General features: G+C 33.7%; 1 protein-coding gene across 24 annotated transcripts in view; it reads left to right on the plus strand.

Moving 5' to 3' along the window:
* LOC105193379 (CUGBP Elav-like family member 2) overlaps positions 1 to 24,027 on the plus strand; it is a 688,840-nt gene that overhangs the window by 555,678 nt on the left and 109,135 nt on the right. For all 24 annotated transcript variants that reach the window (XR_005574991.1, XR_005574990.1, XM_039450395.1 and 21 more), the window contains one exon: positions 12,411 to 12,493. Coding sequence is in view for 22 of the 24 variants with exons in the window: in XM_039450395.1 (XP_039306329.1) it covers positions 12,411 to 12,493 (83 nt within the window). In the remaining 2 variants the exon portion in view is untranslated. The remainder of the gene's footprint in view (positions 1 to 12,410; positions 12,494 to 24,027) is intronic.

The following is a 24,027-nucleotide window of genomic DNA, read 5'->3' on the forward strand; positions in this document are numbered from 1 at the left end:
GCGTATTTGATTAACCCATTTAATTATAATTTTATTTATTACGCTACAATATTTAAATTATAAAAAAAAGTATTACATTTTTAACAGATTTATATATATTATTGACCTCATTCTCTTTGTTAATTGATAACTGATGTCTGTACCATATATACTATATTAAAATAGTAGAATTATATTTCAGGAATCTAATTGTGACCCAGTTTTGTTACAAAATTTTATTATACGAGTATATAAGGAATCTTGTTTTATTCTAAGATTACATTAAAAAATAACTTTGTACACTTTTTAATGTAATAATTTAAAAATGGGATTATAAATAAAATTTTGAATATGTCACAAAAAAATGATTTAATTTTTATATTTAATTTTTAATAGATTAAAATATTTAAAAAATCTCTATATAACATAATTAGAGAACTATTACATATTGCCTAATTTTTTTTTAATAAATTGATTTTTTAACAAAATTCTTATTAAATTAATTTCTTTTGACATTCTATTTTTATTGAACATTATTTGTAAAAGAAATTTGCATATTACTTATTTTTTATCTGATATTTTGTTCTTATTTTGATTCTCTAACGAAATATTTAGACACGATTAACGTGCAATTATTCTGGACATCTTAACACCACCCGCTGCGTCCTCGCAGGACGAACGGGACACCTGCTTCCTGGCCCCTTCTGGCGTTGACGTCGACAGATCCGTTTATTATGCCGTACACTTGATCATCACACGGTCCCGCCAACCGTCCACCTTAACGCTTACTCGCACTACTCGCTCGTAGGATCCTTGTAGCAGGCCACAACAAGGACGGCATGTACGCGTGCCCGCACGCGCGTACGAATTAATATCGTCAAGATTAGTGGAAGCGCCGACTAACTAACTGGCTGCTAGCAATTTGGATTATTCGCTTCGCTACACTGGTTGCGGGGAACACCGCCATTAATTTTCCCAGTAGTCGAGAAATCGAAATGCGCGCGTATATTAGAGGAAACACAACGGGATTTTCTGGGATCAGTCCAGTATATCTGTATTGTGTGGAATATACTCTCTCCCTTTCTAAAAATCATTATGCCAGTTGCAACGCTCGAATCTTGGTCGTGCGATTGAATTACTCTACCGTGATAACACTAAACATTATTTTCAAATCAATTCTTTGAATATTACAATATTCTTTTTTTTATATACCATTTTAGGTTCTGCGTTTTAAGAACATGGTCTATTAATTATTTTAGAATCTGGATTCATCTATCTTTCATAATTTTTGAATTAGTTGAATCAATTATGTTATAATATTAAATTAGAATCTTGAATGTGCTTCGACACAGTAGCTCGCGTTTTCGGAAACATTAATATTATTAAAAAACCGAGAAGAAAAGAATAGAAGATAATGGTGATAAATATATAATCAATTGCAACATCAATTTCAATTACTGTCCTTATTGAGGTAATATGAAAAATCAATGTACATTCCGTCCCCTATGGAAGTTCAAGGGATTTAGGTTGATACCAATAAGGGTGTACAAGGGTACATATTGCAAACGGCAATAAAAATCCCGATAAAGGCCAGGGAAAAATTGTGACCGCTATATTTCCTGGATCCTGAGCTAGCCGCTAAATTAAACTCTCAAATGTCCGCGCCGTCCCCGGCCATTTCTCAGCACTCGCTGCCCCGTACTTTGTCCTGCTTTGTCCCAAACGTGGTTTGTAGAACGACCGTCCGCGGAAACGATCGTACGGAGGCTTATCGAGTCGATACTTGATTGTGCGAGATCGGCTACATCAAAAGCGTTATCGATTCCGGGCAATTGCAAACTTATTGCTCGAACGGCAAAATGATCGGGGCGGTTTTATCGCAATAACTCCAGCGACAAATAGGAATCTTATCGGCTATAGGCTGGCCCTGCTATTCGTGCACGGCGAAGCGCACGAGTAGACAGGAGCAGGCCACCGTGTAAGGAAACAGAGTGGAAAGCGGCTGGAGCAGGAGCGCCGCAAGCGGATTCTTGCGAGGGATATTATCCCGCGGGAGGAAGCCATCTTTTACGTGGCTGGAATATCAATGACGAACAGATAAAAGTATATCGCGATACTATCCAGCCAACAAATGCGTATTGGGAAACCTAGAATTTACATACGGCCACCTATATGGTGCTTTTAAATTAGTTACCATGGTAGCGGATGTTTCTGATGAGGCACCGCAGATAGTAGCTGCAGACTTTCCTCTTTTATCGATATTTTGTATTAAAAGAATTTGTAATTAAACGTGCAAATATGCATGCAATGCATGCGTGTGAAATATGCATGTAGTTACCAAAAGTACACGTAAATATCATAAAGCAAATGTTTATATTTTATCAAATATGTGCATACTACTTTCAGATGGATGTAAGCGGCGTAATCTTTGCAAAAATCTTTATTAATATAATGTAATAAACATAATTTTGTTAATATTGATAAAACAAAATTTTAAATGTTACAAAAAATAAATCACAACTCATTGTATAATATAATAACTTTACAATTTCTAATATCAAATTTAAAACCCTACGTTGGGACAATTTTTATAACATGAGAAGGTTATTAAAAGTACCATTTGCAATTAATTTTCGTTACAATCAAACTTTTTTTTTTATTTTATACTTTTATTTTTGCAAACCATTGAGCTTGTGAATTAAATTGCACCCGCTGGATGCGTATCATAATTCTAGATTGCTATTATTTCACGCTATGTGTATGAAAGAGAAACTTCAGAACACCTTATATGCATATACATCTACTTACAACACACACACACACACACATTCCTACACATTGCGGCGCGTATGTAATCTCGAGGCAAAAAGAGCCGCGCGTTTCTCGAGCAAACCGGATACACAAAAAGTCTCGCGGGAGTTGTGTCCTCCACACGTACGATTCTGCAAAATCCCACGTGACGCACCTGATTGCCTCAATTCGCCCGATTTTGCACCATCAGTGCGCAACTGGCACACTGCTAACGAGGCAAGATGTAATTTGACATACATTGCAAATCTTCATTCATTTAAAAGAGTGTAACAAACTTGTATGCACTTCTTATTTGCAGCTAATTAAAAAAAAATAACAATATATTTAAAGATGTGTGATTACTACAAAAATATATGTGCTACACTATGCTATAAAAGTCTGTTAAAACAAAGCATTAATAATTTTAGAAATTAGCTTAAAAAACGGAAGCTTTTATAATACATTTAACTTAAATAATAATAATAAAATACTGCTTTAAACTTAAAAAAATGTATACATGTACGATTTTTAAATATGCGTCCATATGAATAAATAATTCACGTTAGCTAAAATTATTTGTGAGATTATATTTCAAATATTAGATATAAAAATGTACTTTTTGCTCGGAATGCTTTTAATGTTAATTCTCACGAGCTGAGTTAGTTATTGAATAATTATTTCATGTTCGTTTTATATCTTCTCGTGATTATTCTCTACTTTACTCGTAGAAATATTCGTATCCACTTAAGATCGTGTAAAATTCGTATCCTTCGAAAATATTCTTGTTCAAGTTGCAGCTTGGTTTCATTGCTCACGATTACATCTCTGGGATTACTGACAAATCGCAGGTCACAGGTTTATCACGGTGACGTCCGCTCTGTCCACCACGTCGTCTTCTTATGTAGTTCTCGGTTGCGCCATTTCCGGTACCAAGACGTTCCTCTCGGTCAGATAGCTATCATGACCGACAATACAAGGACTAGATTTTATCGTAGTCTCGATCCATCTTCGATCCTTAAAGACTATCGCAAATCGATGCTGATCTTGGCAAACTATCTCCCCGGCGCCGGAAATCCGGAAACCAATGTGCAGTAGACGAAGAACTTTTATCGAATGCGAAATCAATGCGTGAGTGATGGCACTGAATCGCATGTTTTATTCTTCCCGAGTTTTACGAGTAGTCTTTGACAAATGAAGACGACCGTAAATCAACTCGACGTTACTTCTTACTTGAATCGTTATTGATTTCAATTGTCATTGATTTCAATCATTATACAATAAGTAAAGACGAATTTATAATTATAAACATGTTTGTGATTTACATTAGTCATTAAATATTATTTATTATTGCAGTTGCATGTTACAATAGAATTTATTTATAATTAATAGTATATACAGATAAACAATAATTAAACCAAATTGAAATAACTCACACAATGGAAGATAACGATCTACTTACGATATATTCCGTATACAAATTGACTTATCAAAATATCAAAGATTATTCAGTACTGGGCCACAGGACAGTTATCTTATCTATTCTCTATAAATGTTGACCACCATGAGAAACATCTTGGAAGTAACATCTCCGTTTGATCTTCGCCCAAATCAAATCTGAGAATATCTCTCGTAGGAGAGTGCATGGGAGAGGTATTTCGAATCGAAAGGTTCGTATCGCAAAGGGATCCTTCTCTCGATCCGAGTTCGATCGTTTCGACGCAGCTGCAGTTGATTGTGATCGAGCCGAGTTCCTTAGAGACTTGGCTTTGTTCTCTGTCTAATCATAGAATTTACGTTGCTTGATCGGTCAAAGGTAGCATTGCGGCTTGGGGTGAGGCTCGCGCACACCCACACACCTGAGTTCGACAGAGAATCGGTATCGCTGATGCTGTTTGCACCTCACAGCGACGCCCACTTGGTATCAAAGGTCAAGCATTCTGTATGATATGACCGTGAGATAACCGTGGGTATAACTCAGTCTTATCTTCCTTCGTTAAACCCGATTTACGCATGCTAGTAGCCAGGCTGAATCTCAGGTGAGTTTCAGACAGCAACGTCTTTGGATAGCTATAGTCTTGGAGCGTAAAATTCCCATTACAATCTACAATCAAAAGATATTTTTTTAATGTCAAATAAATTTATAAAATTGACGTTATAAATCAGCGCATATCATTATGAACATTTTTCTGAGGATATTTAAATAGAATTCACTAATTTACCATATATCTTTGAGAAATTACACTGACATAATTCTTTATTATTATAAATTCGATGTTACGTAAATGTTGAACAACTTAACAAGTTCTTGTTTGAAAGCCTCTTGAAAGTCATAATGCTTTCTTAAAACGTTTTTTACTAAAGTACTACACCTCCTTTTAAATGTTTGTAATGTAATGGTTTGTCATTTAACACTGGCAATTGAACTTTTTCAATTGGATCTTGAATAAATCGCTGCAGCCCTTTTTGTCACAATAAGCCACTTTACTCCGTATTCCGCTTTGACAAATCCGTGACCCAATTCCATAACTTTATTCAACTTGATGTGTTATAAAATTGTGTAATACATAAATGCACGAGCAAAAATATTTAAAACTCTTTGTATGTTATCTCGGAGCACGGATAAATTCCGCGCATAACGCGAATGCGAATATTCTCTTGGACAACATGACTTCGTCTTTATTTTTGAGCACAGGTATGTGTGCCGAAATACTTTGCGTATTATAAACCGTACATTCTATCGATGAAACTTATTTCTACCGTGTAACCATGGTAGGAAAGTTGTACTCAAAGCAAATTCCACTATTAGAAATTAATTCTCTACATTTATTTTTTGTTATATTTGGATTTATCTTATACTATCCGAATATTTTCTCTAATTAGAACTAATTAAAGAGTAATTAAACTAGAAATGATTCATTAAGATTGCATATTGATTTTGTATTAATTTTATTTTTAAATGATTCAAAGATTCGGTAAAACAAATTAGAATTATAAAATTAGTATTAAAATACCATATAAACATAATAATAATAATATTTTTAAACATTATTAATTCAAAAAATTGGTTTTACATTTTATAATTATTGTATGTACAAAAAACATTTGAGAAGAAAAAGGAAAAAGAGAGAGAAAGAGAAATTGCTCTGCTCTTTTATCTTGCATACTTTATATTTTAAAACATACGTTTAATCATTTTAAAAAACCTATTTTTAGCAAAAATGTTATCATCCTTTTTCTGTAGTTAATTTTTCAAATAGACTCAATTTAGCTTTAAAAAAACAGTTTGTGTTACACAGTAAATTCAACTAAAAAGCTTTTGCACGTTTCTCTAACAGAAAATTCATTTAAATAGAAGTACAGAAAAAAGCTTTATTCAACCACAATGATGATTTTTTTTATAATGTGGAATTTTTTACATCTTCAAAAATACCGTAAAATTATTCGCCGTAATTTGAGCATTTTCATCTATCTGAAGGAAATCTGAAGCGGCAGCTATTCTGATTTATCCCCGCTACCATGATCGACTAACAAACACGGCAAAATACGGCGTCGTAATCTACTGATTCGGCTCTTCGTCTGGCGTTCTTACCTCGAAGTATCTCATTTCGAGAAAAAATGGTAGATATTATCAATCAATATTACCAGATTTTATATTCCGCATTTTTACAAAGAGATCAAGTTCGTTCCGGGATTGAGGCATAGAAAGTTTCGATAACAGCCGATACTATCAATAAAAAGTCAGGAATTGTGCTTTAATTGGAAAGCTATCTCTACTTACGACGACCACCGGCAATTTTCGAGAAGTGATATTGATTCGTGTCGAAATTAGTTGCATTCGTATCGGGCGCGGAAAAGCACACGGGAGATTCTGAGGCAGAAACGAGCATTAGCTCTCAAACATGTCCGCCGTAGATTTCCCCGCGGACACTAATCACGCATTGGCATCAAGGTATTAGCCGCGCGCTCGTGGGACAGATAGCGCAGGTTTCCGGTACCGATCAATCGACCGTGTGGTACATCTCATGCCTTCTTTCTTGCTCACAGTTCAAAAAAAATATATATATTTGTGCTCTCGTTCTTTTGCCGAGGAAATTTTTGTTCAAAATTTCGACCAAGAGATTTAATTAATTTAATCGAAATTATTCTGTTTCTAACTTCCAACATTAGCAACGAACAATTACGTTGAATATAAAATATTGATTCTTTTATCATGTTCCTTCATGTCCCGTGCAGCCTTTCGGCATCGCCCTTCGGCAATGCCCTTCCGTAGCTTTCAGAAATACGTATGGGGCATGCATAATTCGCGTCTCGAACGACTCGAGCGTTTCACGCGACGAGTGTCGCGCGAATATAATCCGGAGTCCAATTAGCGATAATTACGGCGTAAATTGGGAATTCCTAATGGTAGGTATCCCCGTTAGTTCGTTCGTTCGTTTGCGCTCACCGTGATTTTTGCAGACGGCGTAATTTGAGGCGCAAATTAAATTCATTCCTCCTTCATAATGCTGACGATTCGTTCCTTTGTGCAAACTAGAAGAACTTTAAGTTATGCTCCTCCTTGCGGTGTCGTATTGCCGTTTTGAGGGAATTTTCTCCAGCCGCTTCAGTATAAAACTCAAGCTAATCTTCCGCTTCAGCGTGACTTGGACGCCACTATTCCGAGTTATCCTCGATATTGTAGGAAGGGAACGACGGAGAATTAACGTATAAATTGGTTAATAATTCGGCGTATTGGCTTACAATGTGTATCGTGTTGGTATTAGCATTAAACCTGCTAACAATGATCATTTTGTTCAACGCTATGAATAATTCTCTTCGATTCGCATATACATGGTTGACATTAAACGTGCAACTATTCATATCGCATATTTCATATTGCATATTTGGTATCGCATTTGAAAGTGACCCAATTATTCGAGGTCTTTAATTTTCTCTTTGATTTTAGTTTTATAAGCAAGTTTTCTGCAACTATAGCGGATAATTTTATTATTAATTTTTAAAGATGTCGATATATAATTAACTAGTCGCTTCGACATAACAATCGCTACGTACTTATCATAGTAATATCTGATAAAGGTACGTTGCGAATATCTTTTTATTATTATTTATTATGTATGATTCCGAGATATTAAAGTAATGTCTCGATTTAACAACGTTACTTGCTTCGGGGAAGTCTTGTTCTGTAAAATGACTCGACAAAGTTGTTATTCTGAATAAAACATGCCGTTTAAACTAATTCAGGAAATTACACTGGTTTGCGACTCGACAGTCGTGGAAACTATTGCCATTTGGATTATGTTGCGAGTGCACTTGGGAATACCCGAACGCACTACCGTGCAGCTTAATAATTTACTTATTAATTATTAATCTCAATTCGCGTACGACGCATGTGGAGCAATCACGACAATTACATTATATCTCACTGCGTACGTTGCTCTGGCAGGTTATTGAAATTGTTTTATTTTTTATCTTGCACATTGTTATAATTTTATTTTACTTATTTGTTATGTATTGACAACATTAGTCTTGTCTTATTCAGCATAATTGACATTCAACAATCAATTCAAGCTAAAGTAAAAATTCTAAAACAATTAAAAACTGTAACTTTAATCTACTAATTAAAAAGATTATTAAATATTATTATAAAATAATATTATTAAATATTATTATATATAGAGAATGATAATAATTATAAAGAAGTATGAATATGAACAAAGTTTAAATAGGTTGAAGTCCGCGTCTATTTGTTTTATGTTCACGCTTCTCAACGATCAATAAATAATTTTAATAATAAAAAAAATATCTCCTACATACATTCTCAAAATCGATTGAGAGAAGGCACGAAATAACTCGCAAATAAGTGATAATGTGGAGGCAGACGTGGATTGACGTTAGCACCTTGACGAACGAGGTCATTTGTAGACACGGGCATTACAGCAGCCCGGTCGATGGACGGCGAAGGGACGCATGGGGGGCAGTTTGCAGGCGGTGATTTAAAGGTCTATGGAGCGATGATGCCTTAAGATTACTTACTCGCCGGAACATAATTTCCCGGCTCCCGGCTGCGTCTTCATGCCGTAATTTACGGAAACTTGCTGGCAACACGTTAAGAATGTCACTTCCCTCGCTATGGCATGCACGCGAGAAACTTTATTTTATTCGGAATAAAACAATCTTGGTTTTCAAATTTTAAATTAAGTAAATTTCAAAGAAATTTTAAGTAAATTAAAAATTAATTCTTAATTTTTTGTAAATAATTGCCATACATATCTAATGAATTGATTAATTTAAGAAATAAATACATAAAAATTAATTTATGAATTTGGATTGCTTTTGTTTATTCTTATCTTTCTTGAGTTTCTTTGTAAAATTATTCCACTGTCAATTATAATATTTTCCCTTCTGGCAGAGATTTCTTCTGTATAATCTCGAGTTACGTAGGGTTTAAAATGAAATATTATATGTAACTGTGCCTGAAGCAAAACTCCTTTTTTGATTAGGCAAACTTAATACGTTGGCTCTAACATTCCAGACCATTCTGCTATGTATCGGGTTGCACGATTCGCAATTATGCATTCATCGCGGTACCATGCGTTATTCAATGCGATATTGAATATCACGTTACCAAACAAAACATTGCGGAATATCGGGATTTCCTCGAGTAATTGGAAGGCTTGTTACCGAAACTATTACCGCGATCGCATTATAATTACACCCTCTGTGCTCAGTGCCACGTTGCAGGTTTATCATAATTTCGTATCCACCGTAAATAGGAAACCTGTTAATTGAACCTGACCGTTATTAACTTGCGATGCTATTAACTTTGCGATACCTTAATTATCCTTAATGCTATTTACTTATTGTTTTACACAAAAGTCTTAGGTACGTTTCAATGTTTTGGGAAAATCCAATCGCACTTAGCACAATTAATGAAATTGTCTCGCGTGCAATGTGACAATTATTAAGAAAATTCGAGATACTTTTTCGGTTTTAGAATCCTTCGCAGGCGTTTACTTTTGCATCTTTGATTTTTAAATTTATTCATAATTTCATTCAATTTTAATCTTATTTTTAATTTTTTTTATAGACTTTGTTATAAATTTTATTAAATATTGCTAGACTTTATTGTAGATTTCTCTATTATTGATTGCATTTTTAATTTGACAACTTTGTATTTTTGCATATCTTTAAAATCAAAATTAAATAAAGCAAGAAGATCTTGATTTTATAGGGTTTGTTCCATAAGTTCTGTTTCATAACGGAGTTGGTGTTTTCTATATTGAGAGTTGGAAAACATGAACTTTTAATTTTCTCACAGTAATTTATATACACTACATATTACAACAGTAAATGTTTATTTAGTATTCAAAATTAATATAGATTTTGCAATAACTATTAAGAATTCTACAGCAACGAATACAGAAATCGACTGCTAACATTACTTTTTAGTTTAATATCGGACCAGTATTGTATAATCATGATAAAAACCAGTAATGATTTTATTGCAATGTTTTAACGGGAAAAGAATTTTTTGTATTGTTCCAATTTCTTTTTTTTTTAATTTAATATGTTTTTCCGTGCATATGTCCTTAATTCGTTTTCATCGTTTTGTATAAATCTAATTTTATTAATTACAGTTATGCACTGTTTAAAATTTTTAAAAACCCATCGATAAAGGTTTGAATCTGAAATTCCGGTAGCTTAATATACTCAGTTAACCGTACACTTGCTATACATGTATTATCATAATTTCCGAAATTTTACTTTTTTGTTTTTATTCAAAATTGATCGCACGTACTCCGAGCAAAATAAGAAATGTTGTTAAAAATTAAGCTTGATTTCTAAACAAAATTTGTTAATAATAAACGTGAAAGTAAACATTTAATAATATGTTACTTATAATAAATAATACTTATTTTTTTATTTAAAGAATTTTATAATTTTTAAAATAAATCTTAACTGTTACACAAGAAATACACACGAAAGTAAAGCTGTGGATAAATCATTTTTTTTTTTGCAGCATATTTATACGAGCACGTCGCGCTACTTTTAATTGTCATTTCTAATTTTATTCTATATTTATTATTCTGAATTTCGCATTTACCGACTTACATCTCTGAGCTCGCATGATAGAATGAATACTGAAAAGTAACAGTATAACGATTATAGAATTGCACATGATTGAATAATTAAATTTCTCAGTAATTTTGTATCCTTCTAGACAACTTGCAATCTTGATTTTTAAATATTACTGTATTTATTAGCAAGCATTGTTTTTTTTAGTAAGCATCTACATATTAATATTAAAAATCCAGAACAAAAAATCAGAGATTTTTACTACATTTTTTTGTTTTTTTATAATATTCTTATATCTTCAGAAATTCTTGATTTCTCTATTAATTTTATAAAGAATTTGGTTATATATTTATACATTATTTATATGTTATACGTCTTTCTAGTTATAGCATCTTTTACTTTCTCTCTCTATTCGACAGAGAATTCGGTCATCCTTATTTTGTCTATGGATAAGCTAATGATTCATCTGGGATGTTAGAGATACTAAAGAAGGATGGGAGTTAAGCATACAGTGCTAGTTGAGAAAGAGGCGGGGATCGTTGACGATAGAACGGCGTATCGAACTTTTGGTAACTCGGAACTATCGACCAGTCTCGGAACTATCGACCAGTTGAAGCTTGGATGGTGTCCAGCCTCGACAACCGAGGGATACGGAAGACCCTTGATGAGGTCCCCGAGAGTCGACTTCACTCTTTCCCCTTCGATCGTCTCTTCCATATCGAACCTGTCACCGGTTGCACGAACTCCGCAACCATTCGTGTCTATCATAGTTTCTTGTTGGTAGCCACATTGAGTGTGATGACCCCAAGTGCGGAACTTTTCATTCACTTACTGCCAGAAAGTGTCGTTGCGGTTTTGATAACTTTGTCATCTCTTTTTTTCTGCGGCACATTGTACAAAATTATGTCATTTTAATTATGAAATGTTTTTATGTGGAAGATTTCACAAAAATTAATCTGTCAATAAATTTTATCTTTTCATATATGTTAGGTGAGTGCAAAAATTTTGATAGGTTTTTAATGCGTAGATATTGTAACTAACGTTTTTTTTATTGTATCATTGACAGACATGTTTATATATTATTTATTATTTATTGTAAGATGATAATAGTATCAGATATAAGAAATGTTTAAAGAAAAGAAATTGATTACATTCGTCTAAACTATGTTTTTAAATAAATATGAGCGAAAAAAGATATGTACGTATAATAATAATAATGTATCAATTTTGGATAGAAACAAATATTCGAAATAGCGTAAAAGAACGTTTCAGTTTTGGAGAGATGCTATGTCAATTCCAACTTGCGTAAGATGATTCGCTAAATTTATGTGAGGTGATTTGAATTTCAAATTACGATCAAAACGGCTCTGCCTCTCTCTTTCTCTCTCTCTCAAGTCAAGAAATGAAATAGTATGCATTTAATATCATCATTTTATTATCACTTTTTAGATTATAGTCTTAATAATAAATCTCTGAAGAAAAGTTTAACTAATAAGAGGATTAATTAGTATTTAATATTTTCCTCAAATACCCAATTAACCAAAATCATCAATTTTCTGTTACAGGATGTTGCTTTGTAACCTTTTACACCAGAAAAGCGGCTTTGGCAGCGCAGAACGCCCTTCACAACGTTAAAACCTTCAGCGGGGTAAGTAAATGACTATTAATTAACATGATGTTCGATTACGATAAATATATACGCCGTGAGTTACTAAAAAATTAAAAAAAAAAACAAGATTAACATAACAAAATTGACAACAAACTTTTTAACTATTAAAACTTTGTGCAATAAATTTAATTTCAAGTATAAATTTATTACGAAAAACTGCAACAATTATTTTGCGATACGAATGAATATTACAAAACGTATAATTATGAGACGATGTATTATGGACATGCGCGATGGCTTTGCGATGATTATCTTTCAAACCAAGCGCAAGTTTAGTCACCTCTGATCACAAATCATGGTTGTTGCTGCATGTATCATCACTGTTGTCGATAGAAATGTTTAGATAGCTTCAACGTATGCCGAGTACCGAATCAATCGCCAGCATCCGCTTAGCCGAATAATGAACGTTTACGCAGATAATTATCTGAGTGCCGATGATTGACCGAATAATGAATATTAATACGGTCGATCGTTCGAATAAATTATTCAAATCAATGTGGCGGCTCGATGAATCTTCGAGTAATCATCGATATAAGCGGACGGTACGTCGCAAACAACATTTATTTATACTACTGGAGTTGCGTCTTTCGAACAGTTGACTTTTCTTAATCGCGGAAATAAATAATTTGATTGTTTCTAAGTTGCAAACTTATTGAAAATCGTGGAATATTATGACTACGGATCTTGATTATAGATAAAAAAAATAGTAAAATTATATTATTGACGAAAAAAGCACACCTATAATTATCTATTTTTAACTTTCATCAGTTTTATGCATTATAAAAATAACTAAATGAAACTGCAAAAATCTAAGAAATTAATGTAAGATCGTACGTTTACACCCAAATGGTCATTTATCATTAAAATGTTGTTAAGAATTAATAATACTGCAAAAGTTATTAGAAGTGGAAAATTTGTGCACATTATCAGCTGCAGCTATGAGTGCTGGAGTTTACCAAAGTTTGGGATTAAAAATGGTATTTTTTAATGAAACTACAAAAAGAATATAGTGTATATAAATGAGGAAATTTGAACAATTTTCTCGTCAGCGCTAATTGATTTTACCGAAGCAGAAATTAGAGAAAATTTCAAATGACGCATTTTTAAGCTTTTCCGTCTCTCTTTCGAATATCCGAGACTGGGACTCCATTATGAAGCTCTGAATCTTTTTTTCGATTCGAGATAACGTCATCCTCGCCCGCTTGGAAAAATATTCTATCAGAAAAGCAGCTTTCCTTTCTTCAGGTTTGGCGTCCCGTCGATTACAGGCGACCGGGGGCCGAAGATATCGTTGGAAGTGAGCCCGTACGATAATTACAGTTTCCCTGGAAACTTTCGATGCAATTACGAGACGTCATTATGAGCATTTAACCGAGCAGGCCTGGCAATTCCGCCCTTCCTAACCCCGCTTCTAGCCTGTAACTCTCATACATGCGTGCTTATGCCTGAATTTACGAGAATAATTATTATCGATCGAAAGAGCGAAAGGACGTGTTGAATGTACGACGATCCCTGCAAAGCCGCGTGTGGATCGTTAATAATGCTCGATATATGTTAAATGTGGTTAAACCTCAATAAATTGCATCAATTACGTATGATGTTTCATTAGATTAAATCTAGGAAAATCTTTCTACTGGCAACATTGATTTTAACAATACACAGCAGTTGTTCCTTTAATTGTGCATTTATATAAATTGTATAATTCTATCTAAGAGCATTTTCATGCAATTCATTTAAATCTGCCATGAGAATAATTTTTTTACTAAATATTACTTTAATAATAAACATTTTTTAATTACAAGAATAATAAATACTACGATTTAGAAATTACAGCTGCCGTAAGACCATAAATACGTATCTGGATTTCCAAATTATATTTTACACACTATCCATTCGTTTGCACATATAAACTTGCAAATAATTTGAAATCACGCTACACATATTGTAAAATATATTCAAGAAAAAGCTTTATTGACCCATCGAGCAAAGCGAAACAACAAGCTTTTCTTACGCATCGTGCGGCGGCAGCATCATCTTGGCATCGTTTCTTGGCATCTTTTCTTCTGTAAGGATGACTGATCCGCGCAGTCATTTAGGTTTAGTCAGGTTTAATGAACCCGTACCCGAGCTCAATACATTATGGGCACATACACTTCACACAGCCTATGTACATATAGTTTTATGAGTATTAGCGCGATAAATAGTCCAGAAAAGTTAAAGTAAAATTTAATCTTCCATAAGAAGGATAATAATAAAAAAAATGACTGAGATTTGTATAAATTCGTACACGTGGAGCGAAAGCATAAGCTAAGCTCGTATTTTTTTTATTTATTATATATAAAAACAGCACATTTTTTACAGCATTATGGTTACAATACAATAATTATAAATATACAGTAATTGCATTATCATAACATTAAAATCTCTAAGAAACTGTTAGTATATATCATTTTTGTATATAAATGTCATAATGTTTTTATAATTTTGTAAATTTTTTTTCCATTTTTTAAGAAACTAAACAGTGCTTACGTAAAACTTTCACCTAACAGATATTTCTTTCCAAGTACGTAATGTTCTAAGTTCTAATTGTAAAGGACATAAAGAACACAATTCCAGCGTTAAATTTAAACCTGGGAATAATAAAAAAACAACAAAAAAAATGCTTATAATGTAAGAGGTTCTCGAAGAATAATGCTCAAAATGAGAATTTTTTTATTACCTATTTGACATTATTACAAATATACGATAGTTGTATTACTAAACATTAAAATCACTAAGAAACAGTATACTATTTTCGACATTATATGTCATGACGCCTTTTTAACATATTCTTTTTGTAAATTTTTTTTCATTTTTTGAAAAACTACACAGTAGAAAACATTTTGAAGTTATATTAAAATCGAACTTTGTTAAAACTTTTGTGTTAAATTTTTAACATATTCAAGTGTTAATTTAACATAATATGACCATGTTATTTGAATATTTTGTGTTAAATTGATATTAACAATTCTTAGTATTAAAATAGCATAATTTATGAGCGAATAAACAACTACCATAAAAGTAATGTAGCTTTAAAACAAAGTCCAAGATAAATGAATAAAATGTACGTGTCAACATATCATAAATATTAATTTTACCGAAGAAATGTTTTCATATTTTGTTTCCAAGCTGTGTCAAAGTGTTATATTTTTTTTGTTAATTTTTTACATAATATTTATATTATTTTCTAACATATTTATTTTGTGTTAAATTTAAAAAGAAATGAGTGAACCATTTGGGACATGCGATATGTTAAATTTAGCACAAATTTTTCAACTGTGTAATTATAGTGATTACATCAAACTGCCACAGACATTTCCTTCTAAATACACAATATTCTAAGTTCTAATTGTAAAGTACAAAAAAGCCATAGTTCCAGCATTAAATTTAGACTTCAAAATAACAAAAAAGAAAAGAAAAAAACACTTATAATGTAAGAGGTGCTCAAGAAATAATATTGAAAACAATAGTTTTTTTATTATCTATTTGACATTATTTGTTCAGTTTACTCGCTTTGTACATCAAAATACTCCTTACCGATCTATTCACAAAAGTAAAAAGCGACGAGCTCCACTTGATCTTTGTCGCTTCCAAAGAAGATCACGTGCCATGAAAGAGGCCGAATCTCGAAGAGACTCTTACGCCGGCTGTTAATTAAGGGGATTAAATAGCCGGAAGTCGAGCAGTTGCTCTTCGAGAAAGTGCACGACGGGCAATGCTCAATCGGAAATAGAGTGATAGAAAAGAAACCGGGAGCAGGAGGTTTCTCTGATGTAGAGGAAGGGAGAAAAAAGAAAAAGCGCTAACAAGGCAATGGAACATCCTTGAACGACGCATAAAAAAAGAAGGAAAGTAGAAAGAGAGAAAGAGAAAGAAAATAGAAAGGACAAGAAGGAAGACGAAGAGGAAAGCTGAATTGCAGAACGACGTTTTTGCAATGAAAAGGGTTGACTGAGTATAAGTGGGTAGCTGAAAGGAGCAAGAGTCGAAAGAGGGCGGCGGAAAACGAGGAGGACGATCAGGAGGTTGCAAACTCCGAAAAGGAGGTAAGGAGACGGAAGAGGGAAACAGCGGGAGAAGGTAGACGGGGGGGGGGCGAATAGAGAACGGCTTGTGCATTTGAAGGAGTTTAGCTTTTCTCGTATCAGATTTCGTTTCCACGAGTGGCGTCGAGTTGAGAGGTCTGTGTTGGCTCGGAGAAATGACTCGAGAGCCCGAAACCTTTTCCCCTCTCTTTCTCTTGCTCCCTCATTCTCTTTCTCCTCTCACCACCGTTGGTTCCTTTAGTCGCCCTTTTGCAACCCTCCCGCCGCGGCGCCGCTTTGCCGAGTGCACCAATGCGTTTCAACGCTACCTTTATTTGGTGCCCAACGGCAGATTTACTTTGCATAGGAACCAACGAGAGGTCCTGTCGTTCCACACGCACGATTCGCGCAGATCGATTTCTAGTATTGCAATAGTTTGAAGTGCAATGGTTTACAATTTCCAACTGAAATTATCTATCTATTGCATCGCGCTCAAAATCGTGTTCAAATATCGCGTCGTCCTCAAAATAGTTCGGATATCACATATCGCGTTCCATAAAAATATGTTCTATTATCCGTTGTAAAAATTCTCGTCATTTTTAATTCTCTCCATGAAATCGAAACAGAATCTGCTTTATATATCGCCAAAAGATGTCAAAAAAAAAAAAAGATTTCGTGCGTGTAAATCATCAACGTCGCACGGTGAAAAAAGATATTCACGTCTGTAATTGAAATAGCGGAGTATCCCGTGGCGATTTTGCGGCAAAGAAGGGGGAGGAGCGCGTCTGGCTCGTAGCCGCGAAATTGGCGGAAAACCGTGGCGAATTTACAAGCATGCATACCGCGCTCGCAACAATGCGTAATATTATTAAAGCGTGGCGGGACGAGAGATATTGGAACGTTAGTAGGCGAGATACAAATGGAAAATGAAACCATTATACGCTTCAGCGCGATCGATCGAATGCGCGAAATTGGCGAACAGAAAATTCTTCGCAATCGATCGCGTCAGTCATTTTTTTGCACGATCTGCATAACGTCATATAATACGAATTTGCAATTAGAATAATGTACAATAATGCGAAATATTGCAGTTTTCACGTAGACATGTGCAAGGAAATAGTCTTTTATAAATACGTCCGTTACATTTGAATAAATGCCATTTTTATTTAATCATTTTAACGTATTTCTAGCGTTAAACTAATTCGCGTTCGGGATTTTATTCAATTTAGATAAAGTCATTACTGGAGGAAACGTCGACGTAAAATTAAATTATCAATGAAATTCGGAAAAATTCTTCCTTAAGAATATAATGCATTGAAGAAGCTATTGGAAAAATGCCACAAATACTAAATCTTTCAAATGCGATGTGTTAATGTAAAAATGTTGAATATATGAATATAATTCTTTAATTTACATAATCGACAATTAGAAAATTTTCCAATATTAACATAAAGTATGTCGTAAAATATTTGGCCGATTAAATAGTATACGTTCAATTAATTTCTATAGATATACATTGAAAGTGGCTTTTGCCTTTAAGAAGAACTTTCTAAATAAAAAATGAGCTGGCAGGAGCTATCGAGATCAGGATGGAAAAATGAAAAAGACATCCAGGTCGGTGGAAACGAAAGTAGCCTTCCTTCCTTATTCGACGCCGTCCAGTCTCGTACCCGTGGAGGGTACTAAAATATTCAGGATAACCGTGAAGTCAGTTGGCTGGACATTAACGATCAATATCGATGGAATGTCTACTGAATGTCTACTGAAATTCGAAATGCAGCGACTATGTTTGCTTTGAAAGAGCCGGCTGAGAGATGGACAAAGAGGAAGCTAGAGGAAAATTCGATAAACCGCTATGACACACTCGATAATTCACGTTAATAATACAGTCCATTCGCTCGATCGCACATATGCAGATATATGCATGATGCGTGCACAGCTGTATTGTCGCGATAACGCGATGAGTCACGCCGTGACACTTTCCGTAAAATAACGATAATCGATGCAGCCTTTGCGCGAGCATTGCGATGACTTCGCTTATTTCGCGACACCTGCCACTTTTGGCGAGGCAATCTTCGAATATCGATATCGCTGTATTGTATATTATTTCGCAGAACGAGATATTAAATTGGATGATCTAACGTAGATTCATTGAATCAAGTGACGAAAAATAAATGAAAAAGGTATAATTGAATAGTCACCTCGATCTCCATAAATTTTTTATCAAGAATTTATTTTAAGCATTTACTTTTACATGCAGTTAGAAATAGCTCAAAATAATCTCTTTTATCATTTATCATTGCGATGAAACGACGAATTCTGTGTGTGAGAGATGAAAGAATTATTTACTGTATTATCAATCGCGAGAATCATATGTACAAATAAATAATGAAATAAAGTTTCATTTTTACTTATCTGATTCGATAAAGAAAATGGAGATTATACTTTCAGAACTAATTTATATATCAAAATTCTAATAAAATCGCTTTATAAAATATATATTTATTATGAGGCTATAAAATAAAAATTTTTATAAATAAATGTATTTTATTTGCTTTTAACCAAATATACATAATCATAATAAATACTTGTAATAAATTAATATGAATAAAAAATGAAGATTATAATAAAACACAAGACATGGTGTAATTTTCTTTTTATGCATTTGTGATAATAGGAGTAAGTGTCAGTTAAAAAAATTTTCTTTGCTAAATATTGTTTTATGTCTAGAAATCGTTAAATTTTGGCAATGGAAATTATACCAGAAAAGTCACGATGTTTAAATAACATAAAAATTGAGTTTACTGCATTTCCTGCAGTTAACAGTTACAAGTGCTTTGGATAACGAAAAATATTTCCCACGTATTATTAACAGCGAATATTAAGCATAAATTACCATCCAATTTTAGTTAATAAACAGCGGCAATTTAATCGTCAGTTTTTGATTTATTGACACATGGATTTCATCGGATATGCGATTTAATGAAGCGCGATTACCGGGCTATTAAATCGGACGTTTACTGTATGCAATCGATATATTTCAATTGAAATAATATGACTTTGTGGCTCCGATACAAGCGGCACGGACTTAAGTATTGGCGGATGTCCAGCAGGTGGCCAAAAATAAATCACCGTTGTAAAGTGACGAAGTCACTAGGCCGTTTCTCTGTCTTTTCTTTTCGTTTGATGCATTGAAGATGAAAGAGAGTAAGAACGACGATAACACGCAAACGATAGAAGACTTGACTCATATTTCCACCTTAAATGACACTAATAATTTCAGTCAGATGGTTTTTCAATCGTTGCACTCATCGTGCATTTTCATGTTAAGAAATCGATTTCTACTATCGACTGACATCAAACATTCACCGGTAAAGAAATATGTGAATATTTAACTCTGCTTCAACTGAATTTTAAGGTTGGAGCTTAATTTAAAAAATGTTTCGTATTGAAAATCAAAAAGTTATAGTCAACTGTAATTGTAAACGTCCATCAGTTGTCGCTAAGGAACTGGATTATAATTGCAGAATTGTCACGACTGCAAAATCTGCATCTGAAAGAAAACCCGATAATCCAAAAGCTGACTAAATGATTCAGTTGAAAATGAGTACTTTGTGTTGCCATGCATACACTTCACATGACCGTAAATGGTATTCTGCACAAATTTAATCAATTAAAAAACGAAATCAGAAATCTTATTACGCGCATGAATCCAGAAATGTAATTACAATGACTTGATTATTCGGTAATTCAGAGGAGGACAATTGAATCGTAAAACGTACTAAGCACTTGGAACGAAGACACGTGAGATGTGCAGAAACGCGAAAAAGTCGTAAACTGAATAATTAACTTTACCGCCCCTGCTCTTTATATCTCTCCGTCGCATTTGGTCGCGCCTTGGAGAGAAAATACAAAAGTTATGACGGGCCGAGCGTGTATAATTTGTCGCCAATTAAACGGTCTATCTCGTACTTTTTCTCTCATTCTTTCCCTCGCTGTCTTTCTACGACGTCGAACGCAATTGTTGGCTCAAAAAAACGGAGTCATCGACCGTTTGGTGCGGGCGCGAAGAACCGGAAGCGCTTCCACTTCGCAGAGGCGAATGTCGTACAGAGGCGAATGTCGTAATCGCATAACGACATTGTATGATTCTCGGAGGCGCTAACGAACACCCTCTATACTCCCTCGACCCGCCATTACCCTGTGCACGCTGCAGTAACAAAAAATAATGGACGTCATTATCGGTCCGAGATAATGGTCGCGGATGAAGAGGAGAAAGACAGGGAGGGAGGAGGAGGAAGAGAAGCGAAACGACGATCGACGGATGGATGTGAAGAAAAAAGAAAATGCCGATCGGCGAAAACGCCCATGCCAACGACAATCGCGCTGTTCCTGGGATCGTTTCGATTTTTTGCTAGGCTGCACTGAAGCTCGTCACGAAATTCTCGCTTAACACCGAGTTGGCAAGAAAAAAGGAGAAGCGGCTGTGATTTTCAGAATTTGAGATGCATTAGGGTAGACAAGACCATCTATTAACCCGTAAGCACACGCGTGGAAGTCAAATTGACGCGAGCGTACACGTAAAATCATTAATTAAATACATTACATAACAAAATATTTTCAAAAATATGCCTTTCTTTTTATTTTTAATGTTTAAAAGTTACTACTTCAAATTTAAAACATGTTTTATAGTTTAAAATTATTTATAAATAAAAATAAAAGTTTTTCATGTCGGAAAATGTAAATACTTGCTAGTAAAACATAGTTATAGTAATTAAAAACTATGAAATTAAAAATTTTTAAATTGTACAAGCTTAAGAATGAGAAGATTTATTTATTATAGGCATATATTTATTATAGTTGGCGCATATATGTCTTAGCATATATAGTCATATACAAATTAATCATATTTTATATAATTGTGTCTCGTATAATCACATCTGGATTAAAAATTTATATAAATTATAAAATAAATATTCTTCTTTATGAAATTAATTTTCTGAATGTGTAATACAGCATGTTCGTGTAATACTCGAATTATATAAAACATTTTAAGAAATTAAATTATATTTTTGTATTAAATACGAAACATAACATAGTCGACAAAAAATTTTTAAAAACTTTTCAATATCGCAAAATAATTTTGAAATAAACAATGTGAAAAATAACTAAATAAATAAGCGGCATATAAAATAGATAACTATTCACACTTCAATTCTATTTGCAAGGCATTTAATTACTTTCTGCCATTATGAGCTAAAACTCATTTATTGCATTATTGTAAATTGCGGTAATATGCGAATTTCTTTTTTATTTTTTTCAACTGATATTTAAAACGCAAGATTAATGTAACGGGAAAAAGCAGAAATATAAGAGTCTATTAAACAATTAAAATATTTTTTATTTATTTATTTAATTAAGTACTTAATTAAAGTACTTAATTAAATAATAAAAGTATTTTCTCGCGTACGTATACAGTTAAATATGTACATGTGTCAGGTTGCAACTTATTTCTTTATAACAATTTTCGTTCCATCAAGTAACTTGCACCCACTGTCTGCATCGAAAATGGGAAAAATTATACGTTTAAGAGTTGATTGTCGGTATTTATCATGGAAGGTGGCAACGAATTGCTCAGCATTCTGGCGGGATTGCAAGACGACGTAGCGTGAACTTACGCGAGTTGGTCGGCAGGCGGTCTAACGAGTGTGAGAAAAAAAAAATAAAAAATAAAACGCGAAAAGCAACGAAAGAAGAAACGCGGAAGAATTCGATTTGCGTCGCGGTGCTATGCGGGCAGCAACAGCGGGCTCGATTATCGTCACGAAAACGTCGCGCGGCCGCGCGCGTGCTGCCGCGGGCTAAATTGCGTCCCATTTCTCAGCAACTTTTTCAATTTGTCGCCGCTCGGGCAACTAATTACCGGCCAAAATGACTTTTGCCTCGCTGCGGACGGTGGCTTTAGCATCCACGATAGCAATGACGGCAACGGCAACGGCAACGGCGACGGCGACGGCGACGGTGACGGTGGTGGCGTCGATGTCGACGTCGCGGCAGGTTGGACTGACCGATTTTTCGAATACGCGATCGTCGTACCTTGGCATGACGTATTGCGTGACACGACCGTGTGTGAAAGGCACATTTGATGCGAAATCAATGAGACGGAAAGAGAGACAGAGAAAGGAAACCCGCGAAGCGACAGTTTGATTACGTCTACTCGGACTTGGCGAGGCCGCGAGCGAATTGAACGGGAGATTTTAACCGGACCGGCACGGCGATAACGCTCGCAGGTGCCGTAACTGTTATCAGTGGAGTCGTTAAATGCATGGTATTGACGTGCTCGCTTTTTGGAGATTAACGTTTCGCAGTATCGATTTGTACAAAGCCGGCGCTCGTGGGGAAGTTTGTTGATTGCTCGTTACACTAGTGCGAATTGAAAAGAGATGAATGAGAATAACTGAAATACTCCCTTAAAAACGATATATGAGAATGTTGCAGTTGAGCTAATTTTAAGTAATTTTTCACCTTTATAATTTTTCCAATACAGGTTTTGCTTAAATGTTATCATGCTTTAATACAAATTTAGAAAATAGTACTAGTATTTTTAAAAGTATATACGATGACATTTACTTTTGCACACCTTATAATAATTATAAGGAAATATTATAGTACTCATTTCTGTTTTCAATGAAATTTCTTCGATACAATTTTACGCAAATTGATTTCTTAAAGTCATCATTGAAAAATCTTATGTTTAAACATATAACGATTTTTATTTATTTTCTTGCTTGCAATATTGTAATTTTTTATTAAATATTCAGCGATATTGACACATTTCATGAAAAAAAATATTTGTTTAAACATTTGAAACTTACATATTTTAAAATAGAATGATTGAAGACGTAAGCTTGTTATTTATTTTCATATTTAATTCTTTTTTGTTTTTGGGCATTTTATAATTGAGGAATACATATTAAGAATTTAACATATAAATGTTTCACTTTCTTAATATCAACAATTTAAAGATTAAAATTCTTATTTACGTAAAACACAATTAATATTAAAGTTTTATTTTTCACATATAATAATTTTATTAAATACGCTTTGTTAATAGAAATCAAAGTTACAAGCTAAAAGTTTCTTTTGCTCAATTTATTTTAATCCTAGAAAAACACAGTTTTTTTTTATTTACAGAATTATAAAAGATTGACAATTGTATAATTTTGACGGTTAGTTAATCTGGCAGACTTTTGAACACGTTAGTATACCTTTTTGCTTGGAAAGGAAAAATCAGTTAATCAATTAATTAATAATAACGATTGAGTGAAAAAATTCGTAGGCCGTATTTACATGTGCATTTTGTTTTTTTTAAAGATACAATAATAAAGCACATCTTTTTTTAAACACAAAGTTTTCTAAATTCTATTTAAAAAGCCTTTTATCTTAATT

The sequence above is a fragment of the Solenopsis invicta genome, chromosome 1 (genome assembly GCF_016802725.1).
Source record: "Solenopsis invicta isolate M01_SB chromosome 1, UNIL_Sinv_3.0, whole genome shotgun sequence".
In the NCBI taxonomy this organism is placed as follows: domain Eukaryota; kingdom Metazoa; phylum Arthropoda; class Insecta; order Hymenoptera; family Formicidae; genus Solenopsis; species Solenopsis invicta.